General features: G+C 43.3%; 1 protein-coding gene across 4 annotated transcripts in view; it reads right to left on the bottom strand.

The window, feature by feature from the left end:
- SLIT3 (slit guidance ligand 3) overlaps nucleotides 1-22,677 on the bottom strand; it is a 517,687-nt gene that overhangs the window by 207,853 nt on the left and 287,157 nt on the right. For 3 of the 4 annotated variants that reach the window (XM_067304843.1, XM_067304841.1, XM_067304840.1), the window contains exon 6: nucleotides 10,077-10,148. The exons of the other annotated variant lie outside the window; for it this stretch is intronic. In XM_067304843.1, coding sequence (XP_067160944.1) covers nucleotides 10,077-10,148 — 72 coding nt within the window. The remainder of the gene's footprint in view (nucleotides 1-10,076; nucleotides 10,149-22,677) is intronic. 4 annotated transcript variants of the gene reach the window in all.

Below are 22,677 nucleotides of genomic sequence, written 5' to 3' on the forward strand. Positions count from 1 at the left end.
TCCTGCAGGAAAATAACCCACCTCGCTCCCACGGCCGGGGCAGCCCCCCGGGCTCCACCGCCCCGTTGCTCCCGAGACCATTGGCATTCCCACCACTGGAATGAGATGGCTGGAAGAGATCCCGGAGAGCTCCCAGCAGCGTGACGATGGACACAGTGCAGCAAGGAACTGCAAAGGATATTCTCAATTTCTGACAGCGGTCAGAGGGGGGGAAGGAAGCAAATCTTTTAAAGAGGGAATGCCCCCTGTGCTACCAAAAACCCCTCCCCAACGGCAAGAGGGGCAGACAGGCGCGTATCTGCAGAATAATTTCAGGTTCTAACAACATGTGATGTCCTCGCATTCAATCATACAGGCTAGAAATTAAAAGTTAATACACAGGCTAATATAAATCCACATGAATGAAACAGGAAATATGTGATATACGCATTCTGTGAATTTAGCCTGGCATGTCTGAACAGTTGTTCAGGAAAAGTTACCTTTATCCATGACATGGATGTTGCTGAAAGAGCAAAGCCAACACCTATTTCCTGGACGTGGGCAATTACATGTTTCTTGGTGAAGCTGGAAAAGGATCTGCTTTCCATCAGCAAATCAACATTGCGTTTTTCTTTTACTAATACATTAGACAACACTTGTGCGCATCACACAGGAAAAAGGTTATTCAATATGTTTAAAATCACCTATCTTCAATTTTTAAATTTCTCTCAAATGCCACCTGCCCATGAGAAGCAGCAATACCTGTTTATATGCATGCATGTATATGCAGTACAGCTAAGAAACCATAACAGTTTGAATATCAGATACTCACAGTGTTTCATTTGCGTTCAGTCCACAGAGTGAAAAAGTACAAAATAAAATATACACAGAAAAGAATTCGAAGCGATCATGATCTGTTCAGGAATATTCTACGAGTGCAAAAAGCAGCTAAATAAAAGGAGCCAAATGTTCTCCATATACGCATGTTTCTCTGTAACGTCTGCACACGTACAAAATAAAACGCAGCTGCCATTGTGGATGGTCTGTCCCGTTTCAGCCTAAGAGGTCTGAGCCGAAGCGCCTCGCCTGCTTTCCGGCGCCCTGGAAGGCGAGCGAGGGTGTCTCGCAGGCGAAGTGGACCCAACCCTTTTAAGGCACCGCTGAAATTGCGCGAGGAGCCAGTAAGAAGCGCGGGGGCACGCAGAGCGGACGAGCCCCCCTCGCCAGAGCCCGCCCAGCCCGCGGCCCGCGCGAGGCGTCGCAGAGGTGCTGCATTGCGGCAGTTTATCGATTACCGTGGGCGAGCCCAAAGCTGAAGCCCGTGAACACCACCTGCCTTCCCAGCCTCCCTGCATCGCCACCAAAAAGCGCTTTTGGCGACCGGCGCAGCCCGAGAATCTCATGGCACGAGAGGCACAAGCCGTCCTGAGTCACCTGCCGGTGCGCAAAGACCTGGGTCAGTAGGTGCCGCGTCCTTCCACCAAAGCCATCGCAACCGTCTGCCACAACGTCCTGCTCTGTTTTACCCTTGAACACATCCTGCTCTCAACCACAGACTGGCAACTGCAAACCACAGACACCTCACACCAGTTAGCACTCAAAAACAAGAGGGATGTGTGCAATTCTTAAACATTAATGGCACTAGTATTCTTTATTTCCTTCAGATTGGCCACCTCATCTGATGCTCTTTCAACTGACCAAAACATTTTCTGAGATATCTCTAAAATACTCAAGAACAACATGGTATACCACAATAAAAGTTTCTGGATGACCTTATGCTGTTTTAAAATCCATCGTTTCTAGGGATCTGCAGGTGCCTTAAGCATGGACATCCATCATCCATATATACTGAACCAATGCATACAGGCTATTCCCTCCAAAACAGAACTCGGCAAATGAAATTCAGCCAGGATCCACCTAGTTAATATGAAATTGCTTCATTTATGACAACAGAATTGACACACAAGTTGTGATTATTGGATTTCAGATTACTTTCAAATTGTCTCATGCTTCCATCTTTAACACAGCTCTTTAATTTTTCATTTTTTTAAACAAAGAACTGGATATGCTAAGTAAAATCTAATTTACATTACTCACACGTCTTTTTAAGGTTTTTAAAAATTATTCTTCCTATATTTAACCATAACATACAGGTCTAATTAAATCTTACATGTTCTTTTCATCATATGAATGTTATACACAATATATACTTATATATGCTTATACTATATGCATACCCCTGTGAGCAGCAGAAATTAAAACCACATTATTTGACTTTAGATCAGGAGAAGCTTCTACATATGCAATTTTTCAGGTGCAAATGAAATTATCTGTTTGATCTGCAAACATAGTATCTACACACTACTGTTCCCATTTACTGCAGATACAATACTATTGTCCAAGCTAAACATTTTGGAAATGCTAATGCCAAATAATGTATAGCACCCTGTTCCCAGCAACGGCAGTTTAAGAATAAATTTTGACATGATGCTTGAAGCGGTAGACCAACAATTCTGGTACACCGAGTCCCCGCCATACTGAAATTTTACTTTCTATTTTCCGAGGAAGCAGGCTTTTGGGTCCTCTCTCGTACGAAGACTGGGTCCAGCTCCGTCTGCGCTGCTCTCCCAGCAGAGCAGAGCGACGCACCTCAGAGCAAGCGGGAGTCCCACACCTGTCACCACCTGGGGACGCCGAACGGTCTCAGGGAGCACCGAGGACGTCCTGCTGTACTCGACGCCGATATCGCAGAGACCTAGACCTGAGCCACGCGGGCACGCTGCCCCCTGCCCGGCCACGGAGACCTTCCAAAGGCCGGTGGGACAGCACCCTGCAGCCGCAGTGCGGGCGGCCAGCCGCGCGGGCGAGGCACGCAAACACCGAATTGCAGATCAGGGCACAAAACGGCTAATCGCACGCCGTGAACTTGCTGCCTCCCCTCACGCTCCGCCATCACCGCAGCCTCACTGCGAGGAGCGTCGCTCCCATCGCCGGCGCCAGCTCAGCTTCTGGCTAAGGTGCGCAGCTGCGTTCCCGCATTAAACTACAGTAGTGCGTCTGCAGGATTCGGCTGCTCACATTCATTTGACTTTCAACAGTCAGACGCTTGTTCTACATCTTTTATATTACCGATGAAGAAACCGTATTAGTCAAAGGGGAGGGAGGGCAAGTCACAAGATGAACAGAGCACGCAAATGAAACCATTAAAACCATGGGAGAGGTTTGCCAAAATCCCTATGGCTCCGAGGGTTTTGACATCGGAGACTCTCAGAGCAGCGACTGCAGTGCCACTAAAGGGCTTACGCTATGCAGGCCATAAAACCGGGCTTCCTTAAAAAGCACATTGGTTAGTGATTCATGAAACTAATAACTCTAAACCGGCGCTGCTCTTGTCTTGGTAAGGGCTGCAGCCGGGAGGGCTCCGGGCTACTCTTAAAGGGGAAAACCTACAACCCTGGCGGGAGCAGGGACGGAGAACGAGCACAGCATTCAAATACTACATATGCTCCAGGGGGGAAAAAATCCATCTTTTCTAAATATATAATATAATTAGGCATCCACACTGAGGGTGGACAGAAGTGCTCATCAGTCTGCTGGGACATGCCTGGAATACTGCAGGATTAGCAAAATTGCTGATCAATGAACTTATGCAAATATGCTCTCGCCATAAAAAAGAGTTACATTACATCTCTACCAGGCATCAGTGATTTTCACAGAGGCCCTCTCTTGCCCACTCCTATTTTATCTCAGCTGGGCTTTGATATAAAGCCTGTCACCGTGGTGCCATCTGGATAGCGTTCTTCTCGCTATGCTGTACTTCCAACCTCGCATTTTGTAATATGCTGTAGAACAGAGGTTATCTCAGATTTAATTTCCATATCTTGAGCAATGATGCTAGATCTCCCGCTGACAAGTATCAGCAAATAAAAACACTCCCTTTCAAGCAACCATGTACGCATCCCATTTTTCCTCCATCTATTCTTCATGCTAATGATCCATCTTATTTCATCTGGGTCCACAGGGTGCAGTAGCTTTCTAAAAGTTCTCCAGAAAAGGGCATTTCTGTAGTTCATCTCATCTCCGATTGATTTATAAAATGGAAAACCTTCCCTATAATAGCAGCCAGGTTCTTCAGGAGCATCTCTCTTTCGCTTAAAGACATACCGGGAAAGAGAAGCAGGGCTTCTGCTTGGGCCCGGGCAGGGCGTAAACTGCTGGACCTTCCCATAACGCCTGCAGGTGCTCCAGCCAGGTAATGCACTGGAGAAAGGTGGAAATTATCATTTGTCCACTGACACCTCTCTACTCCGGGAGCACCGTGTCTTGGTTGCCAAGCTTTTATTCTTATAATCATTCTTATCTTTATTCTTGCTCTGGCACACGTTGACTTCCTGTGACACAAGCTCCATGGATACTCTTAGAAAAGCCAAACTCTCTGTTCTGTGTTTCGGGAATTTCGCCTAACAGATAGACACTTCAATTACTCATACCCTGCCACTAGCTATCTGCTTTCATTTTGTTTTTATAACCTGTATTATGCACATGCAGACTGATGAAATAATTAAGGATTTTTAATTCATTTACATTTATTTGAGCTAATATACACCCTTAAATTGAAAAAAACCAACACCAATCATTCTAATTTTACTGTATGCTTGTATGAATAAGTAAAACAGCTATGCATAGCATTTTTAATAAAAATCTAATTTTCATTATTGTATTTAGGTATCTTGGCGTTGGTTAGGAATGCAACTTACAGAGTTCAAATTTAATCCTGATTGCCTCAACCAATCATAATTTCCAGTAAAATAGAGAAGGAAATCACATTCTGTGGCATTTTCAAGCTTTCATTAAGCAATGACATCTCATATATTTAGAATTATGTCATGACTTTAGCTCCCTGCCTCTCCAGGTTGGGAAAGCAAATATAAATCTTTCCATCTAGTTAAGACATACCCAGAATAGCATTTTGCAAATAAGTAAAACTGACTATACAACTGAGTATTCAGCATACAGAAGACAACCAGAGGAAAAATTAAATCTTGGCTGCAACACAAAATAATGATTCACGTTCATAAAATATCTTAGAAGTTTGCTAAGACAAAAGATATTGTGTATTATTAGCATATTCATTCATGACGTCTCTATCAGAAATTGCGCAGCTTACTTAATTTTCATAAAACACAATCGTGATAAGAGAAATGTATGAGAGTGAAAAATTAAGCATGAATAACCCTATTCCACTCGTAAAATACTTCCTGTCAATGGATGTTTTACACAGTGTACAAAAGAACCACAAAACGCAAACTGGAAGTGGCCTAGCGGGTTGCCCCATGCTCTTCACCACGCAACGCTGGTTGAAGGCAAGTTGCAAAGAAAATAGTGCAATACACTTGTAGCTGTGTGCTGAAATCAGGGGCTCGCCACGGAGGCGGTGCAAAGAGCGAGGCAGAAATGCTTGGACAGAAAAGGATATATTCATCACTGGTATAACAATTTTAATTTCTAATACTCCCATTACTATTTTTCATTTTAAGATTTCAGGGATGGAAGTATGGTGCGTTTTCATTTATATTTACATTTTTACAACCTAAAAAACACTAAGGGATTTGGTATTATTTTGTTTTGGTTATTTTAAGTTCAACTATTTAGGGTTCATTTGAATTTGAAGTTATGGCCTAAAATTGATGTGGATATTTGGGTCTCTGCACCTGCTCTTCTTCAGCACTACCTGTGAGCGCAGCACCATGATTTTCCGCACTGAAGGGGCCGGAGCTGCAGGGTGGACTCCCAGGCACTGCTTGCTGCTGCAGCCTCCTAACAACACAGTCAGCCTTCATTCACTCATTCCAGAAAGCAGGGGAACTCAGCAAAGGGGATTTTCAGGCTTTGTCCGTGCTTTGAAAGCCGGGACAGGACATACTATATGAATGCAAGTCAAGACCTCCATTAATTAACCTGATTACCAGCAAACTCAGACCTAAGACATTCGCTACTAGCTCTGTACACTAAGAATTCATTTGTTGTTTTCTTCTTTTTAATACAATACTAACAACAGTCCTTTTAGGATAAGCTCTTGCTGTGATAAACAACTTTTGGGTGGTAAGTTTTTTTGCAGAAAATCTACAATGAACAACAAGTGTTCAAGCTCCCATTCTTCTAGCTAACATTATAAAGTGGGGGGAAAAACAGCTTTTACAAGATAAAACGAGGAAAACACTGCAGAAAAGTTGCCAACGGTGGCTCATAGTCCTTCTTATCCTGTCCACACGGCACCACTGCAATGGCACCACGCTGTTTTCAAGCTGCTTCAGTGACACAAAATAATAATAAATAAATTAAAAGGGGTTGCTGCTAAACTGAGTTCTGTGTCTTACTGAGAAATGGATCCTAGAAATACTATTATTGTCCAGCACTTCCAGACTAACGGCAATAGCAGGATCATCAGCTCAGTATTAACAGTTTATCTAGTTTGACTGGGCACGTTGAGTTGCTTTGGAATTAATTCCTTTTACTCAAGTATCCTACAAGATGAACAGGGAAATTCTGAGCTCTGAAAGAGTTTTAGCTCCTATGCACCATCGCTTCGGACATCGGACTATCAAGCTGTGGGCTAACACATTTCTAATCTGCAAAGGATCAGAACGTCTTCTTGCTGCACCCCACAAGGAATACTGGACAATTATTCTGAAGAATTTTTGTTTTGTTTTTTAATAATCTTAACTTGCTTACAGCTATACTAATAAATATTTCTCAATAATACTGTTATTGTCATATATTGCCACAGGACGTAAGTAAAAATTAAGTGAAGCAGAGCAGAAAACCTTTTCCCTCCAAAAATGACACTTCAGCCAGTGGAAGTTTCACATCAATTTTCCTTGAGTTTTCTGCACATTTCTACTCTTACAGGTCGTAATTTATTTAATAACTTTTGTCAACTCTCACAAATGCATGCCACTTTCACATTTTATTACGGTTTGAGTGGTTGCACACACCTTCTTTCTGTGTCCTGAAACGCAGGAACAAGCCTAACAAAGTATGGTTTTTTTTCTTATAAAAAGGGGGAAAGGAAGTATGCCAACAATAAAAATCCCTACCTTATCAACAAATAAAAATAAAACCTGTCTAGGAAGCTGGACAGAACACTTGATACAAAATGAAAAAACCCAGCCCCAATCCCAAACTACAAACAAATGATATTTAGGTAAGTATGCCAGTTCTGCGTGTCGTTTCTCAGACAGCGGGCAAGGGTGATCAGCAGAAGGCACCAAAGCACTTCATTCTCAACATTTTCACGGGTTTGTTTATCCAAATCCTGCAGTCACTGGTAGTGCTGGGCACCTGCCTTATGGTTGACATAGGTCAGACCACGGGATCAGGGACACCTTTTGGGACATCTGAAGCACTGAAAATTCATAAATGGAGAAGTGATTCAAAGACTGCGCCTGCATCAGGAGCCACAGTCACTCCCTGGGTCTGAACCAAGCTTCAGCTGGAGTTAGCAACTCATTGCACTGCTCCCAAGGATAATCCTGGTAGCGCAAAACCATGTTAAAATATGTTTAGAGTACTGTAATTTATTACAAATTTCAGTCTTGTTTTCATTTCTGGCTCTGCACTGTGTATTGGTATAGGAACTTACTCATAACACTGAAAAAGGAAAATGAAAGTAGTAAACTAAAACTGTGTGCTTGACAGCCAGAAATAAATAATACAGACCATGAAGCGCTCTTTATTTCCAGGATAATTGCATAACTTCCTTCTGTTCCCCCACCTACCAAAGCACCAAGCTCCTTACGCTAATAGTTCCTGAGGAGTACAAGCTGAATGAAAAATGCAATCCAGAAACAAAAAGTGCTTTAAAAAAAGTGTGTTGTTAATTTATTTTCTGGGTAACACTAAGCATTTTGTCTCTGCCCCAAGTAATCTATAGAATTTAGGATGTAAAGACACAGGTGTGGGGAGAAGAGATCCAGAAATGTAAATGTTTGATATAAGAAAGGTCACAAGATTTCAGTCAGTCAGATAAAAAATACACTTTTTGGTACCCTGCAAACTGTTCAAATAGATTACTTAGATAAAGAGTTTTTCCCAGAATCATTAGCTATTAGCTACAGAATCATTAGCTATTTGCTACATGTTACATTATAAGTTAAAATATATCTGCATAAAATATACATAGCAAGCTGTGCTCTGAAATGTTATCTGGATGTCCTTTGGTTTCACTTGTTAATACTCTTTGATGGTTCAAAATGCTTTTATTTTTTAATGGTTATGACTGCTGTACAACTGAAGATACTATATCCTCTGGGGCATTAAACAAATTTATTTTGTTTGAGAGACTTAAATGCTCAAACTTTCTTTGAAGAAAAGCTTAGAAAAAATTTCAAATTAGGTTGGAAGTACACAGCTCAAATTGTGTGACTGCAAGAAAAATACCTTTAGAAATAAATAGTATCAATCCATTTCCTCATCTCTTAGAATTAAGATTGATTTTTTTTCTCTAGTAGCATGTCTGTGCTGCAAATTAAAAATACATAAAAGAACTGATTATGATGTATTTTATACAGTAAGAAGAAATTCTCCTCTTCTCCCACCCACAAATAACTACTGTAGAATTAAGCAACTATAAGCAGAGAGATAAATAAACTAATTCAACATTTACTAGGGAGCAGAAATGCATCCCCAGGAACTTCTCCAGAGCCTACAGAATTCAGTATAATACAAAAAAGGCTCCATGATTTTCCAGCCTATCTTAGTGAAAGCTACAGCACAGTCTAGTGTCAGTGGAGGACTGATTCACTCCCTGCAGGTACGGGAAAACAGTCCAGCAAAAAATAATTAAAAAAAAAAAGAGGCCAGTTTCATAGGAGACCGCGATCTTTTTGCTTCCTTCCTTTTCTTTCCATACTGCTCAGTCTGGCAGACAAGTAAAACTTTATGGTGGCAACACACTTTTTCTACAAAGCGCTGTTCACGTTGAATTTGGACAACGCCCTTGATCAAGGCAGTTCCTAGCGCAGCTCCCATCCGCTCCTAGACGCCTCCTGCTAGCTCGGCACGAGCGACACGCAGCCCCGGAGGAACCCCGGCAGCCGAGCCGAGCCGAGGCAGGGCGGCCCGGAGGCGCCCACGCGACCGCGTTCGGCAGACGAGCGCGGACAGCCCCCCGGCCATCGGGGAAGCGGAACTGCAGAACTGATGGCAAACGCCCGTTCTCGCCCCGGCGGGACGCAGCCCCGGCGCAGGCGGTGCTGCCGCAGGGCCGGGCGAGCGGCACCAGTGCTCAGCGCGTGGGACGCGGGCCCCGCTTCGCCCGCCTGGCCCGCGCCGCCGAAGGCGAAGGGCAGCTCCCCCGCGCCCAGCTGGGCTGCGCGCCCCCGAACGCCCCATCGGCACTGCGCCACCGCCGACTTCCCTCCGCGCTGGATTTAGGGGGGCTCTCTTCCTTCTCCGCTTCCCGCTCTGGCTTAGCGCTGCACATTTTTGGAAGTATTAACGCTTTCAGGAGGGCAGCACTGACTCCCAGGTAACAGGGAAGCCCTCGCCTCAGCCCGCCCAGGCGAACCGTACTCCGGCAAAGGTCTCCTCACGCGAGCGAGCCATGGCGAGCAGCGGGCAGGTTACCTGCCGGCGCAACGTCACACGACGTCACTACAAATTCAGCGTGCCTTGCGCCCGTTAGAGTCAGGTTTCCCTGTCAAACCCGACTCCTTTTTGGCCAGGGCTGCCACTTGGTGAAGTCCGTGGCGCGCGAAGAGCGCACCGCGGCCGGTGCCCCCGCGGCCCTGGCACTCCCCAAAGCCAGCGGCGCGCCGAGCCCCCGCTCTGCCCCCTCCCTTCCTCCCTCCCTCCGGCGCAGCGGCACCACGGCCAGGCCGCGGGCTCCTCGTGAGCGAGGCCGGGCGCGAGGCCCCCAGCCCCCTGCGCTGCGGCCGGCGCCTGCCGCTGCTCGCCCGGCCCCAGCCGCGGCGCGGGGAGAAGGGGCGCGACGGCGGGGTGCGAGGAGCCGGCGCGACGGCCCCCCGGTTTCGCCACCCCCCCCCCCAACCCCACCGCCCCCCCGGCCCGGGGCCCGTGCGGGAGGGAGCACTCACAGGATCTCCAGGTCGCGCAGGGCTCGGAAGGCGCCGTCCTCGACGCAGCTGATCTGGTTGTTGTCCAGCTGCCTGCGGGAAGCAAGGGAGAGGGTGAGGGCTGGCCGCTGCCGCCGCCGCCGCCGCCGGGGCGCCCCCCGCCCCCGGCCCCGGCCCCATCCCCATCCCCGGTCCGGCGGGGCTCAGCTGCCGCTGCCGCCGCTGCTGCCTGCTGCCTGCCGGAGCCGCGCACTGAAGCCTGTCAGGTCTCAGTAAATATTAATTGCGCCTTTTTTTTTTTTTTTTTTAAAGGCAGAAGGGAGTAATTTCATTACATTAGGGCATCCAATCCATTATGAGCTTTTACCGTCATGTCACTGAAACAATTTCATTAAGCTAAAGGCCTGTAAATCATTGGAGGTCACCGGGCTGCCCTTCGCGACCTCCCAGAATGCCTTTTTTTTCCTTTTTACTGGAAGTTGGAGTCCTCTGTCCTGACGGCACTAAATCTCCGGGCTTTATCCGCCCAAGAGCGGCGAGAGCGCCCAGGGAATACACCAATTCCAAATTAGACTCGACTAATCTAATTTTATAGTCTTTTTATTATTCTAAGCACCACATGTCTGTGGCGGCGCGATGCGGCTCCGCATTGTCAGTGGCCCCATCTGGTCGCCCGGTCCCTGCGGAGCGGCTTCGGGCAGTGCCGCCTCTCCCGGCGGCGGTGGCGGCGGGGAGCGAGCCGGCCGCGCACCCGCGCGCACCCAGGGCGCTCTCTTCCTTTAAAACGGGCAATTTAATATTTGTCATGTGGAGCGCTCCCGTTTGCCTGCCTGCAGACGGATGGTTTGCATACATTTTGCAATGTAAGTGGAGAGCGCGGTGCGGCCACATCTGTCTCTTTTGATTAGGAAATTGAAGTTAAGAGCTGTCATTTAAAATTCAGTGATTGCATTTTCTAACATGTGATCCTTTAAATTTTACATATAAAGAAATAAATCTATGTACCTACTCATGTGCAAATACAATGTCAGCGTTTCAAAAAAAAAAAAAAAAAAAAAAAAAGATAGTTGCACACTCCTGACTTACTATAGCCCCCTTTTGCAGAGCAGGAACTGTGGATTTGCTGAGGCAGGGAACACTGATACTGTGCATCTAAAATATCCTCAACAAAGATACAAAGATTTCATTAGGAGCTTCTGGTTGCTGGTTTGGAGAGTTTTCTTGTTATGCATAAACAAAACATTTAAAATAATATACACATAGATGGCAAATATATTACACCTGTGTAACAGGGAGTCTTGGCAACTTTTTTCTAATTTTCTGCTGCATCTTCACTCTAAATAGACATTTGTCGCAACAACTTTCTCATGGCATAATAATAAAGTAGAGAGTAAGTACTATACTATAATTGCTAAAGAAAAAAAAAAAGTATCTTTTGGTTAAAAAGCATATGTAAACATGATGTTCATGTGTCCTGTTCATGTGAAGCACTAACACTCAGCATCTTGAATATGTATATATTTGAAGATGATAGGAAAGTTATCCCTGGCAATGCAGTCCAGTCTCTGTGGACAGCAGGCTTTTTATGATTTCGAGTGCATGAGAAATCACAGAGGCTGTCAGATCTACCAAAAACCTTAGCAAGCATAAAGCCGGCTAAGTTTTCTCACAGCTATCATAATGTAGGAGAACATGCTGAATTTGGCAAAACTTCCAGCAATGTCTCTTAAACTGACAGGTATCGGGATGTAAAATCACCCCAAAGGGATTTTTCTGTAGCCTGAGAGTTCACATATACTTTCTATACATGCATATATAAGTATATACATACTCACTGATGTTCTCTCCACCCCTTCCACCACCCCACAAAGATGTTAAAATCTCTGTATTTTTGGCTGCTGGGAGGATGAAGTGGCTGCTGAGTGGCTTTTTCTGGGCTCACTATTTAATTGTGTGGGTTTTTAAAAATGGGTTGCTCAAATAGAAAGGACCATGGATTTCAGGAGGAATAAACTTAAAATGGGGTTAAATATAACACTGGTTGCATGACTAAGTACTTTACACTTCAGTTGGCTTTATTAAGTATAAAGCTGGCACATACTAGCATGATGGAGAAAAAACAGGAACAACCTGAGAACCATTTCTTTCTTTTCTTCTAAGTAAAGCACTATATGTTGCCTATTTTTGAGTTACTTTGTAATATTGATTTTTCTGCCAAACATACTAAAATAAGCAAATAAGCAAAGAGCGCTAATCATTAAGCCTTCTGATAGTAAGCCATGAATACTTATTCATGAAGGCATGCGGTATACTGCTTTTAAAAAAATATTACTCTCATAAATTGATTTTTGTTGAGAAAGTGTAATGACTAAATCTTAATCATATTACTGCAGCTGCAGTCATGCTAATGCTAACAACCACAGTTAGTCCATGCTATTAACCCACAGGACCACAGTAAGGGGAACCACCAGGCACTCAGAAGACACGTACTCAAGCAGGATGGTCACTAAATCAGGAAAAAATTCTCTGTGGATATCCCTTTATATTCAATATACCCAGATTCTGTGCGCCCCATAAACTACATCTGTACAGGCTTTGGGAGGCATCCACGTGTTTAATGCTCCGTGGTAGGAGTCAGGGCTGAGGGCTCCTTACACCTATCACCCCCAAATGTTCAGGCCTGTGTTTAACTTTAAGCAGGAGAACTCTTCCTCAAAAGCCAGAGGAATTATTACTTGTCTTAAAATTAAGCACATCTGTCCGACTGTGTTTAAGACCCTTCACTTCCCCATTTGCTTCTCAATGTGTCAAAAACAGAAATGCTGTTTATTTGCATTTGTATAGCACCCTTGCTAGTGATCGCTTGGAGACTGGCGAGTCAAAGTCTAAAGGACTGCCTTCCTTCCAAGACAACGGGTCATTTCAAACTTTGGAGGAAACCTGAGCTGTGGCTTTACAGAAAGTCAAAGGCAGGTGTCAGCACATACTTTTATATCCACGAAGAGAAAATAAAAAGCCCGTGACATGGGCTAGCAACCAGACAACATCCTGCAAACGGGTATGCTACTTGTGCGGCTGTTCAATACGCAGCATAGACATGCCCAGCAGCAGCTGAGAACACCACCTTACGGGAGTAAAACTGATCATACGCACTGAAAGGGAGAATAGAGAATTCTACTTTAAAAAAATTTATAAAATGGGGATCCAGGAACAGCTGGCACATATATTTCCTCGAGGCACCTGCCGTGCTGCTCCTTGCCCCCTTTCGCTGCAGTCTGCACAGAGCTGCAGCGCTCAGCACTGCGACATGGCACACGCATCAGCTCCACCTGACCCAAAGGTAAATGTGAAAAATGGCCTCAGTCAGTCAGCAGCAGCAGCGTTCCTTCAGATTTAAATACCATTTCTGTTTATCACCGTTTGGACCCTTCCTAGGAGACCTGTTCCCCCTTGGTGTCACTACTGGTACGTTATGCATCTAACGGTGAAAACCGGTCAGAAGAGACAAGCTCAGATTTTAGAGGCAATTCTGCAACGGACAGAGTCCCCCCTGGCACCCCCCGTCGCTCCCGCCTTCCGAAGGGATACGGCACCGCCGCCACGCTTCACCCACAACTCCCGCGCGACTCCGTTGCCTCCAAGGAACGTCGGCGTCCGCGCGCCAGAAGGCGAGCCGCTGCGCTTGTGAGACCCGACGTAGCGAAGGGAACTCCGGAAGCTGAACGGGGCGAAGCAACGACATATTGTAAAAGCTACGAGCCAAGGCGCGAGCCACTGAACGCCGCCACGCTTCACCCCGGACTTGCAGGTTTCCGCTAGCTGAGACGCACATCTGACAGGGGCGAAAGCGCGCGTTGCGGTTTAAAAGCGAAACGCGAGGCGCAGAGCGCTGGACTTCGGCTCCGCGGCGGAGGTGCAGGTGCAGGCCGGGGAAGGCCGGCGGCACGCGCGGCCGCCTCACCTGCTCCCACCTCCCCGCGCCGCTCCGGCAGCCCCCGGTCCTGCGGCAGGCAGGTAGCAACCGGCAACGCTCGCACCCGCAGCGACCTCGGAGAAGGCTGCGAAAAGCACCGGCGAGGGAGGAAAAAAGACCAGCAGGTACTGGGGATCCAGGTGAAGCGTGAAAGAGACACCTGCTTGCAAAACAGCCATAGGAGGTACAAGATTACTTGAGGAAGAAGGCGTCCTTCCTATGGTAGCTATAACACCGTGTATTATTATAATCTTGCACCATTATTCACTAGGTAATCTCAGTTTTATTAAAAAGCAGTAGAATTAATTATGTGACCAAATTATATGCAACTGATTATCATTATCTATCTTTAAAATTGACATTTTAAAGCAAAAAATTGGGATACATCACCATTCTATAAAATGAAAAATAATTCTGCATCCTAATACCTTTATATCACAGATATTCTATGGCTATTTAACCAAGACGCTGCATTAACTGTTTAGCACGCAATTCCCCTGACAGTGGATCACGCTGCCTTATCCATTTGGATTTATACACTTTCACACTTGAGAGTTACATTTTAAACAACATTTGGAAGGAATAGCATTTTACAATGTTGACATTCTTTTGCCATTTAAAATAATCCTTTAAATACACAGGTTTAGAATTTTTGCTTACAACAACAAAGTAATTAGTTTCTGAACGTATTCATGAGAGAAAAATCGCCAGCTATGAGGTTAATGTAATTTTTCTCATGATACTGGATTTAAGAATTAAAAAAACAAAAAAACCCCACTGTCCTAAAATATTAAATAATTGAATTCATTCAGGGCAAAAACTTCTCAAAATGAAACTATGTAATTTTTTTCTTGGCATTAAATGATAGTTAATGTTTAAAAATCTACATTTACACTACTCGAAATCTTTCTTCAAATAACACCATCTACTCTAATGCCACATATAATAGCTTCCAGTATTTTTTCTTCAATGTGCCATACTCAAATACATGAAGAAGAGGGCCTTCAAGTAGTCAACATTTCACAACGATGAACTAAAAGATCAGCGTTTGCACTTTATTTGTTTTACTGAGGGATTTATTTTTCATTTACAAACATTACTGAGACCACTGCAGAGCTCAAGTGTTAATCTGGTTTTTAATTATACTGTAACGGTAGTTTAATTAATATCGCCTCTTCATATATTTTGTCCAGAATTTAGTTAAATATTTAAATACTAGCCTGTATTAATATGTACCTAATTAACACTTTTCAGTTGTCTTTATTTCTCGTATTTTAGATGTCTAGCACAAAGAGAAGAAGTTTTAGGAAAATAGTTGCACATTTAAGAAACTTCCACTGTATTAAAAATACAAATACAAAATCATGCAAGAACCATGTCATTTTCTAGTTAATGGAAGAATATATTGCATATTTAACCAAAAGCACCTATATTTAAGGTACTGTCTTACTAAAATATTTCCAATAAAGGATTTTTCAACAGCCGTTTCACAGGAAGCTAAATCCACTGTAACCTATTCTTTATAGAATTGCCGCCAGACAAAAATGGATTTTGTTAATCAAGTCTTCAAAAGAACCTCAGTTTTGGCAACCTTTTCCCCAAATTCTAATAAAAACTGCTGGCTATATGCAATTGCTTTCCTGTGAAGTTTATTTTCTATATAACGAGGCTTTTCAATATTCCACAGTAATTAGAAAGACACTCTTGAAAGACCCACATTTATTGTTCAACTTTAAAGTCAGTCTTTATGGACCTCTTAGGATGGTAGTAACTCACAGAAACTGACCCAAAACAGCTATGTAAAATTTCTCACATATGAAACTAAAGGCTTTATCCTTAAATTAAATTGGTAAGAAAGCACCATAAATGGTAATAGATGACACTTTAAGCTAAACTAAATTTAATGAAATTGAAATAATATAAAATTATTTCAATGCAGTTTTTAATACATTTTTCATTTTTAATTTTTACTGGTTATTGAAGCATTACTAAAAATCATTCTTTGGGAAATTACTTGCATGAGAAAATTTATAGAATTGATACATTAAATTCAACATTAAAATAATTGTCAAGTGGAGCACACCAATGGTGTAAAACACAGATGCCTGAGTTGCTGTGATCAACCTGAAATCTCCCTCTGGGGTTTTTGCAAGTTTTCCAAATTCCATTTTTTTAAAAGATGTGTTTTTGCCAAAAGCTAGCGTTGAGGCATTGTGCAGATGCAGCTCGTCTGCACGAAATAGTTGGGCACAGTCATAGCTTGTATTCTCAGTCTTCAGTTTTCACACCCAACCTGTGGTGCCAAGCTGTTAAATCAGGAGGGAGGGGCGACTGATCGGGAGGGGAAGAGCCGCTGGTAAATAATTACTCTCCAAACAACAAACTATTCAAAAGTATTAAATATTTCCCCTAAGTTTTTTTTTATTACCTTAACTCACAATTCAAAACGTTGCTGTCAAAAATAGACGTCGCAGCAGGTTAATGCAAAGCAAGCGACCAATGAAGACGTAGAGCCCTCCTGCCCCTTCCCACACGAACACACACACAGCAAGATCTCCTTCCAAACCAGGGGCTTGAGAACCTTTCTTTTTTTTTTAAACTATCCCTGCTTGCTGATGTAACGAATAGCGCATACCAAGCACATAAATGGCTGTCTCCATAGCAATTGGGGCAGGTTTTGCCGTTTCCCTAGTTACTCTTGACTGATAACCATCTGTTGTTCTTCGCTGCCATAGCCCCAAAGGGGAAAAGGGGAAGAAATAAGGAAGATGAAATGGGTGTTAGAGAATATGAAAGTTATTTAGTATGCTGGTTTTTACGTTTTCGGAAGGTTTGCACTTACTTAGATATTTACTGTTTTATTTATTATTATTTAATTGGAGGAGAACTGAATGCCATATACAAAGAAAAGTTTGGATCCCCAGGCAGGTCAATGGGAAGAATGTTGCCAGTCGCTCACCTTATTAATAGGAAATCAAATCTAGATTAGAGGCGATATGATGAAACAGTGGAAAACCTTAAACTAAGGCACTTGTAGAGAAAAAAATATATGGAGAAATTTAATTTAATTAGTAACATTTTTGATGCGAGAGCCTGGGGACAGAGGAGGTGCAGGAGGCTGGAACCACCTAGCCATTGCGGATGGAGGAGGACCACTCCATAGCTGCTGCCTCCCACCCCAACCTGCAAAGGGGCTTGGAGTTGCCCGCGTGCACACACTTACAATCTAAACCTGAAGCCCTTCCCCTCCTTCAGCCCGCCTGCGTGGCACGCCATGAAATGCATAGGCCTCGCGTGCATGCAGGGACAGGCTCTCCCGCAAGCACCCCTCCTGCAGGAGAGCATCCTGCACGTCGCCATCGCCAGCCACGGCCGGCCACTGCTCCAGGCACGTGCCCAAACACATATGATATGCATGACCACTGTTTACATATTCGCATTTACCAACACAGCATTACTTACGTGGAACTAATAGCATGTAAGTCACACTCATTTTGAAGAAAAAAACAAATAAGCCTCTGCAGGCTAGCTATTAAGGCAGATCAATATAGCAGCGTGCAGCTAGGGCTGTTTTTTTTTCCCCGTGATAATGATCCTATGCGTATGTTCCATATAGTAACAACCTCATTAGAGCACCAAAACTTTAACAAGTGAAAGACACAGAACACGTCATCCCTTAATGCTAAAATGTATATAGGCTGGCAGTTGTTGAAGGCACGCAAAACTTGTTTTGTGCTATCCGCCTTTCTAAAACGTGGCTTTGGCAGGCCAGAGGACTGCAAGAAACCGAAGCGAACTGACCCAAGAGGGAGGGATACGGCCCCGCTGCCTTACCCGCAGCGCAGGATAGGAGCTGTAGAGACGCGCGGGGCGACCTGCTGCCCGGAGAGCTCGGGCCACCACCAGGAGCTCCCCGCGGGCTGCCCGCGGGCCCGGCTCATTCCCGCGAGCGCTCAGCAAACAGGCTGTGTGCGCGCAGCCTGCCGGGATGGGGCTGGATGCCAACATATACTGCCAGGAGAAAGCAAAGTCATTTCGCAGGGCTGCTTAGCAAAAATCATGTTAATTCTGTGTTTCATTGATTGCACATTTTTATTATTAAAAATTTACCAAATGCAGCATTGAGAGAAAAACTAGGGCTCTCATGCCTTTAAGAGGCTTAGATTTTTTTTTTTTAGCAAACATGAAAATTACATGATGAGATAGAGGCCATGGCAGAGACCACAAATGCAGCAGATCTTAACAATTAAGAGAAGGTGAACGTGCTCCAGGGCCAGACACCCTGAAGCACCTCTTTAACCAGTTAGGAGGATGACAGGGCAAAAAGGAATCTAGGCATTTAATCTCCAGACATCTGTCCCCTTTAATATCACATATTACATTATATTAATTCTCTCGCCTGCAGTCCAACAATGACTTATGTTTTCTAACTCCTAAAACAAAAATTAAGAGTTAAAAAATACCAAAATAGGTAAATATTGTGAACAAAGTCACAGCAGTGTGTCAACCTTGGTTACAAGGTTGTTAAAACCCCCATTCCAGAGCGATGCTGGGGGTGGCAGAGTCTGCTTCTGGCCTTTTTGGTTTCAGTTTCTGTTTTTTTTTTCCTTACCCCTTTTTCCTGCCTTGGTAGAAGAGTGGTCTCACTTACACTGATCCAGCAACAGCAACTCTACCTTAGAGACACTAAGGTTAAATTATTCTAAAATTTTCTGTTGTAGGCCACTGAACAATCAGACAACGAAAAATATTTTCGATTACATTAAGTCAAGGAGTCATTTGGCTTAGCTACAGCTTTCTCTTCTTCATCGCCTACCTGCTTGGGCATTACCTAAGTCAAAGATTTTGTTTTTAACACATAAATGCTCTGAAATGCCAGAGGTCCACATGCCTGATTCCTCACTCCGACTACACGTCACCCTACTTTCCCTGTGCAAGCGTATGCGACTTCTCAGGCCTACTGAAAAAAAGAATTAGACCCAAGTTACAATCTACAACTATACTCCTAAGGCTGTTGTCTGCCCACTGATATAAAAAACTCAAGCAATGTATACTATAAAAAACATTCGAGAATTGCTTTCCAGGGGTTGCTTCATTGCACATGCAGTGTCCTGATCCTCTGGTTATTTTAAATATCCTCAGATCTGTCACTTCTTGGCATTGCATCTCATCTTGCACGTTGTAACCGTGGCTGACTTGTAGTCAATACTAGATAAGCATATAGGCAAGTTTAGGTGAGATGGTGCTAAATTAGGTAGGAGAGAGATGTTTGCATTCATCCTGAAGCATCCAAGGACTTCATGGCATTTGCATCAAACTTCATTCTCACAGCTCAAGGCAATGAACTGAAGTCCCACATCCAAATTCCCAGTGGGATTACTTCTTATGGTTACAGCTCTGACTCAGTTCTTCATTACCCCAAATTTGCTTGTTCTCTTACACAATTTCAAAGAAATAACTTAACATACATGTGCTCCGGATCTTTGCATCACCCACTTAGGCTATAAAATCTCTAATAAAAGGGTGAGTTCTTGTTATGTACATTTATATATTTATTTATATTTGTACTATTCTCACAAAAACAGTACTGTGCACTTCCCTGGGCACTCTGTATGCTATATGTGTGCAAGCAAACAACTCTCCTGGTATTCTGGGAAGACTAGTAAAGGATGAAAATAATAATAAAAAAATGCTACTTTGTTATTGTTATAAAGTAGGGTATGGTCTGCAAAAAAAAGTTTTGACTGGGGGCTGCTCTTGGCCATCCAAGTTGACTGTAGTTAGCTCTAACTGTTGAACTTTCACCAAACCACCTTCTCCAGTGTATGGATTCACTGAAGATGTGAGTGTTATCTTGTCCTGTCTTTCATATGGCGAGCTCAGAGAGCGAGTAAACCTCACTTCTGTGTGCGTTCATGGCCTCACACAAGAGCCCTGACCAGGCCAGCCTAAACGTGGTCCCTCAGTCTTAGTCTTGCCAATGGATGCAAAGGCCACTCGCTGAAATGAAATGTTTGTTGGCAGGCCCTGTAGGAACTGAAGACCCATCCATCTTCCCCCGGCAATTATCCAGGTTCAAGTTAATCACCCATGACACATTTTAAAAAGAAGGTGTCACACAAATGATGCCTCTGTGACTTGTGTCCTCTTCTGCCATCCACTCTTCTCCGCAAGTCTGTACTAAATCGCAAACACCTGCTACTTTCACCTACACTGTCAATAAAATGCCTTTATCTGCACACAGCAAATCGAAGCCCAAAACACTTCAGGGTATCTAGAGAACACAAGGGACTAAGAAAAAACAACTAGTTTCTAGATGGAAAAAGAATTTAGCATAAAAGCAAATTAAAAGAAAACCTAGAAAATAGGGTGGGGAGGGAATGAAAGAAAACAAATAAATGATCTGATACATCAAATAGGAATCAAAAATAATGTTGCTGTTGGCCATCTTGGGATCTAGTTAGGATAACAATTTTGAAACACTTTGAAAAGCGCTATGGAGATACACAGTAAACTGTACCATCGTTGACAAAAAGCAACTTTGATTGTTTTCAAGGCAGCCAAATTCATGTCATCAGTGAAATGTTTATCACCAGGACAAGGACAGCAATCCATCCTGTAGATTTATGTTTACAAGCATTTTGGAACAAATGTTCCTGTTTGAACATCCATATGAACCATAAACATCCAATACGCTTGGATCACTACATTCAGTTTTTGTTAGTAGATCTTTAACTGTTTGAGCAATAATCTTTTACCAAATCAATGTGGCATTACTATATATCCCGAAGGAACAGGTCAGAAAACATATGTGACAGCTCTTGCACATATACACCAGGGAGGGTTTCTTTCCACCTACATGAAACTGGAGGACTATTTCACTTAATTCACAGAAGCAAATGGTTTTCATCTATTTTTGGCATTTACATGATCGCTGTAGTATTCAAGTCCCTCACTCTTTAATAGATTTATACATGCGCCCTGCAGATGTACAGCTGTCAGCAACATATTGAGGTTTTTATAAAATTTCAGGAACTGAATGCACCCCTTCCAGCTCCACTTACCTACATCATTTATAAATTAAAATATGTTTCCCTAGCCTCAGGAGGCTTAAAGTACTAACCCAAAGCATAGACCATAGGAGAGCGTGTATCGAAAGTGCTGAAGATCACTTAGTGCAATAAATAACTAGTGATAATGTTATTACTGGCACACAGTACCTTTATAGAGACAGAAGGTAAAACGTGTAAGAGTGTTAAGGTTTTACTGAATTCCAGTATCTCTACTTAAAAGTGAAGATGTCATCAAAAAGCCCTGTTGGCACCTGATATCATCACGTAAGCCTAGTTCTTGTGCAGTAGCCTAAGAGATACTGAAGCAGTTCTGTCAGCGTTCCCTCTGGATCACTGTTAGCTTAGTGAGATTAACTGTTGGACAGGGAATATCTTGACCCTGGATCTGAAACCTCACAGTTGAGAAATCCCAGTGTCATGGGACAACCGTAACCTCCAAGACAACACGTGCTGCCAAAACAGGGCGATACGTCTGCTCCAAAGGGCTTTGTCCCAGCTTGCAGCGGGCTCTAGTAAAATAACTTAAAAATCTATGTTTATCTAAAAATCAGGACTTCTAATTAGCAGAAATTTGGAAGAATTATTCCACTCACAACTGGTAAAAACAGCTTCATGAAATAACTGTATCCCTAACTAGAAAAGAAAAATTTAGGTATAGATGGTTTATTATGTACAATATGGCTAACATGGTTAACTAATTTTACACCTTACTACAACATTAACAGAAAATGTTGCATATGGTAGCTTATTTATAAAGTTTCCTATTTGTTACAGGCTTCAATATTTTTCTGTGCAAACTGCTTTTTATTTCTTAAGAAAAAAAACCTCATTTTAAAAGTAATAACCTCATCCTTCAGGTCATCTTAGGCATTGCAACTTCTTAAATATAAACAGCTACATGTCTAAACTGATCATTCTCATTTACTTATTAGCCATTCAATAATGATTCTACAAGCCTTACAAAATTGGAGCCATTAGCAAAAAAAAGCTTAAAATGTTAGCTTAATCAGTAAGACTTTGAAACTTTCTTGCTTACTGCTATTTTTTTTTAATCTTTCCTGTCATCGATCCATAAATATATTCAAAGCAGAGACAGGCGCTTCCCTTGCCAGGACTGCCATAACAAAAGGAAGTCTTGTGCAAGAAAATTGCCATTCTTTGGTAAACTTAGGTAGCAACTTTGGATCAAAATAGCATACCAGTTACCTTAATCAACCCTTTTAACAAACTCAGATGTCCAATTTATAATGAAATGTCAAAGCACCTTAATAAAACGGGCAGAGAAAAGCCTTGCTCCAAAGTTTTCTTTCTTGCATTCAAAACGACAAATCTTTTGTACGTACTTAAAGAGGATACGTGCACAACCTTGCCAGCACAGGAGATTTCTCCCATCCTTCTCAGGCACACTACTGAGACACCTGCTCGCCTAACTTAGTGATGATGAGAGCTTGCTGCTTAACCCCTCCATGCCCGAGCGGTCACCCTGACTTCTGCTTTCCAGCTACGCCACAAGTGCGAGAGCCACATCTCTGAAAAGCAACACGTGTTCAAGGCAGAGCTGAATAGAATAGAATAG

This window comes from Apteryx mantelli, chromosome 14, assembly GCF_036417845.1.
Source record: "Apteryx mantelli isolate bAptMan1 chromosome 14, bAptMan1.hap1, whole genome shotgun sequence".
Taxonomy (NCBI): domain Eukaryota; kingdom Metazoa; phylum Chordata; class Aves; order Apterygiformes; family Apterygidae; genus Apteryx; species Apteryx mantelli.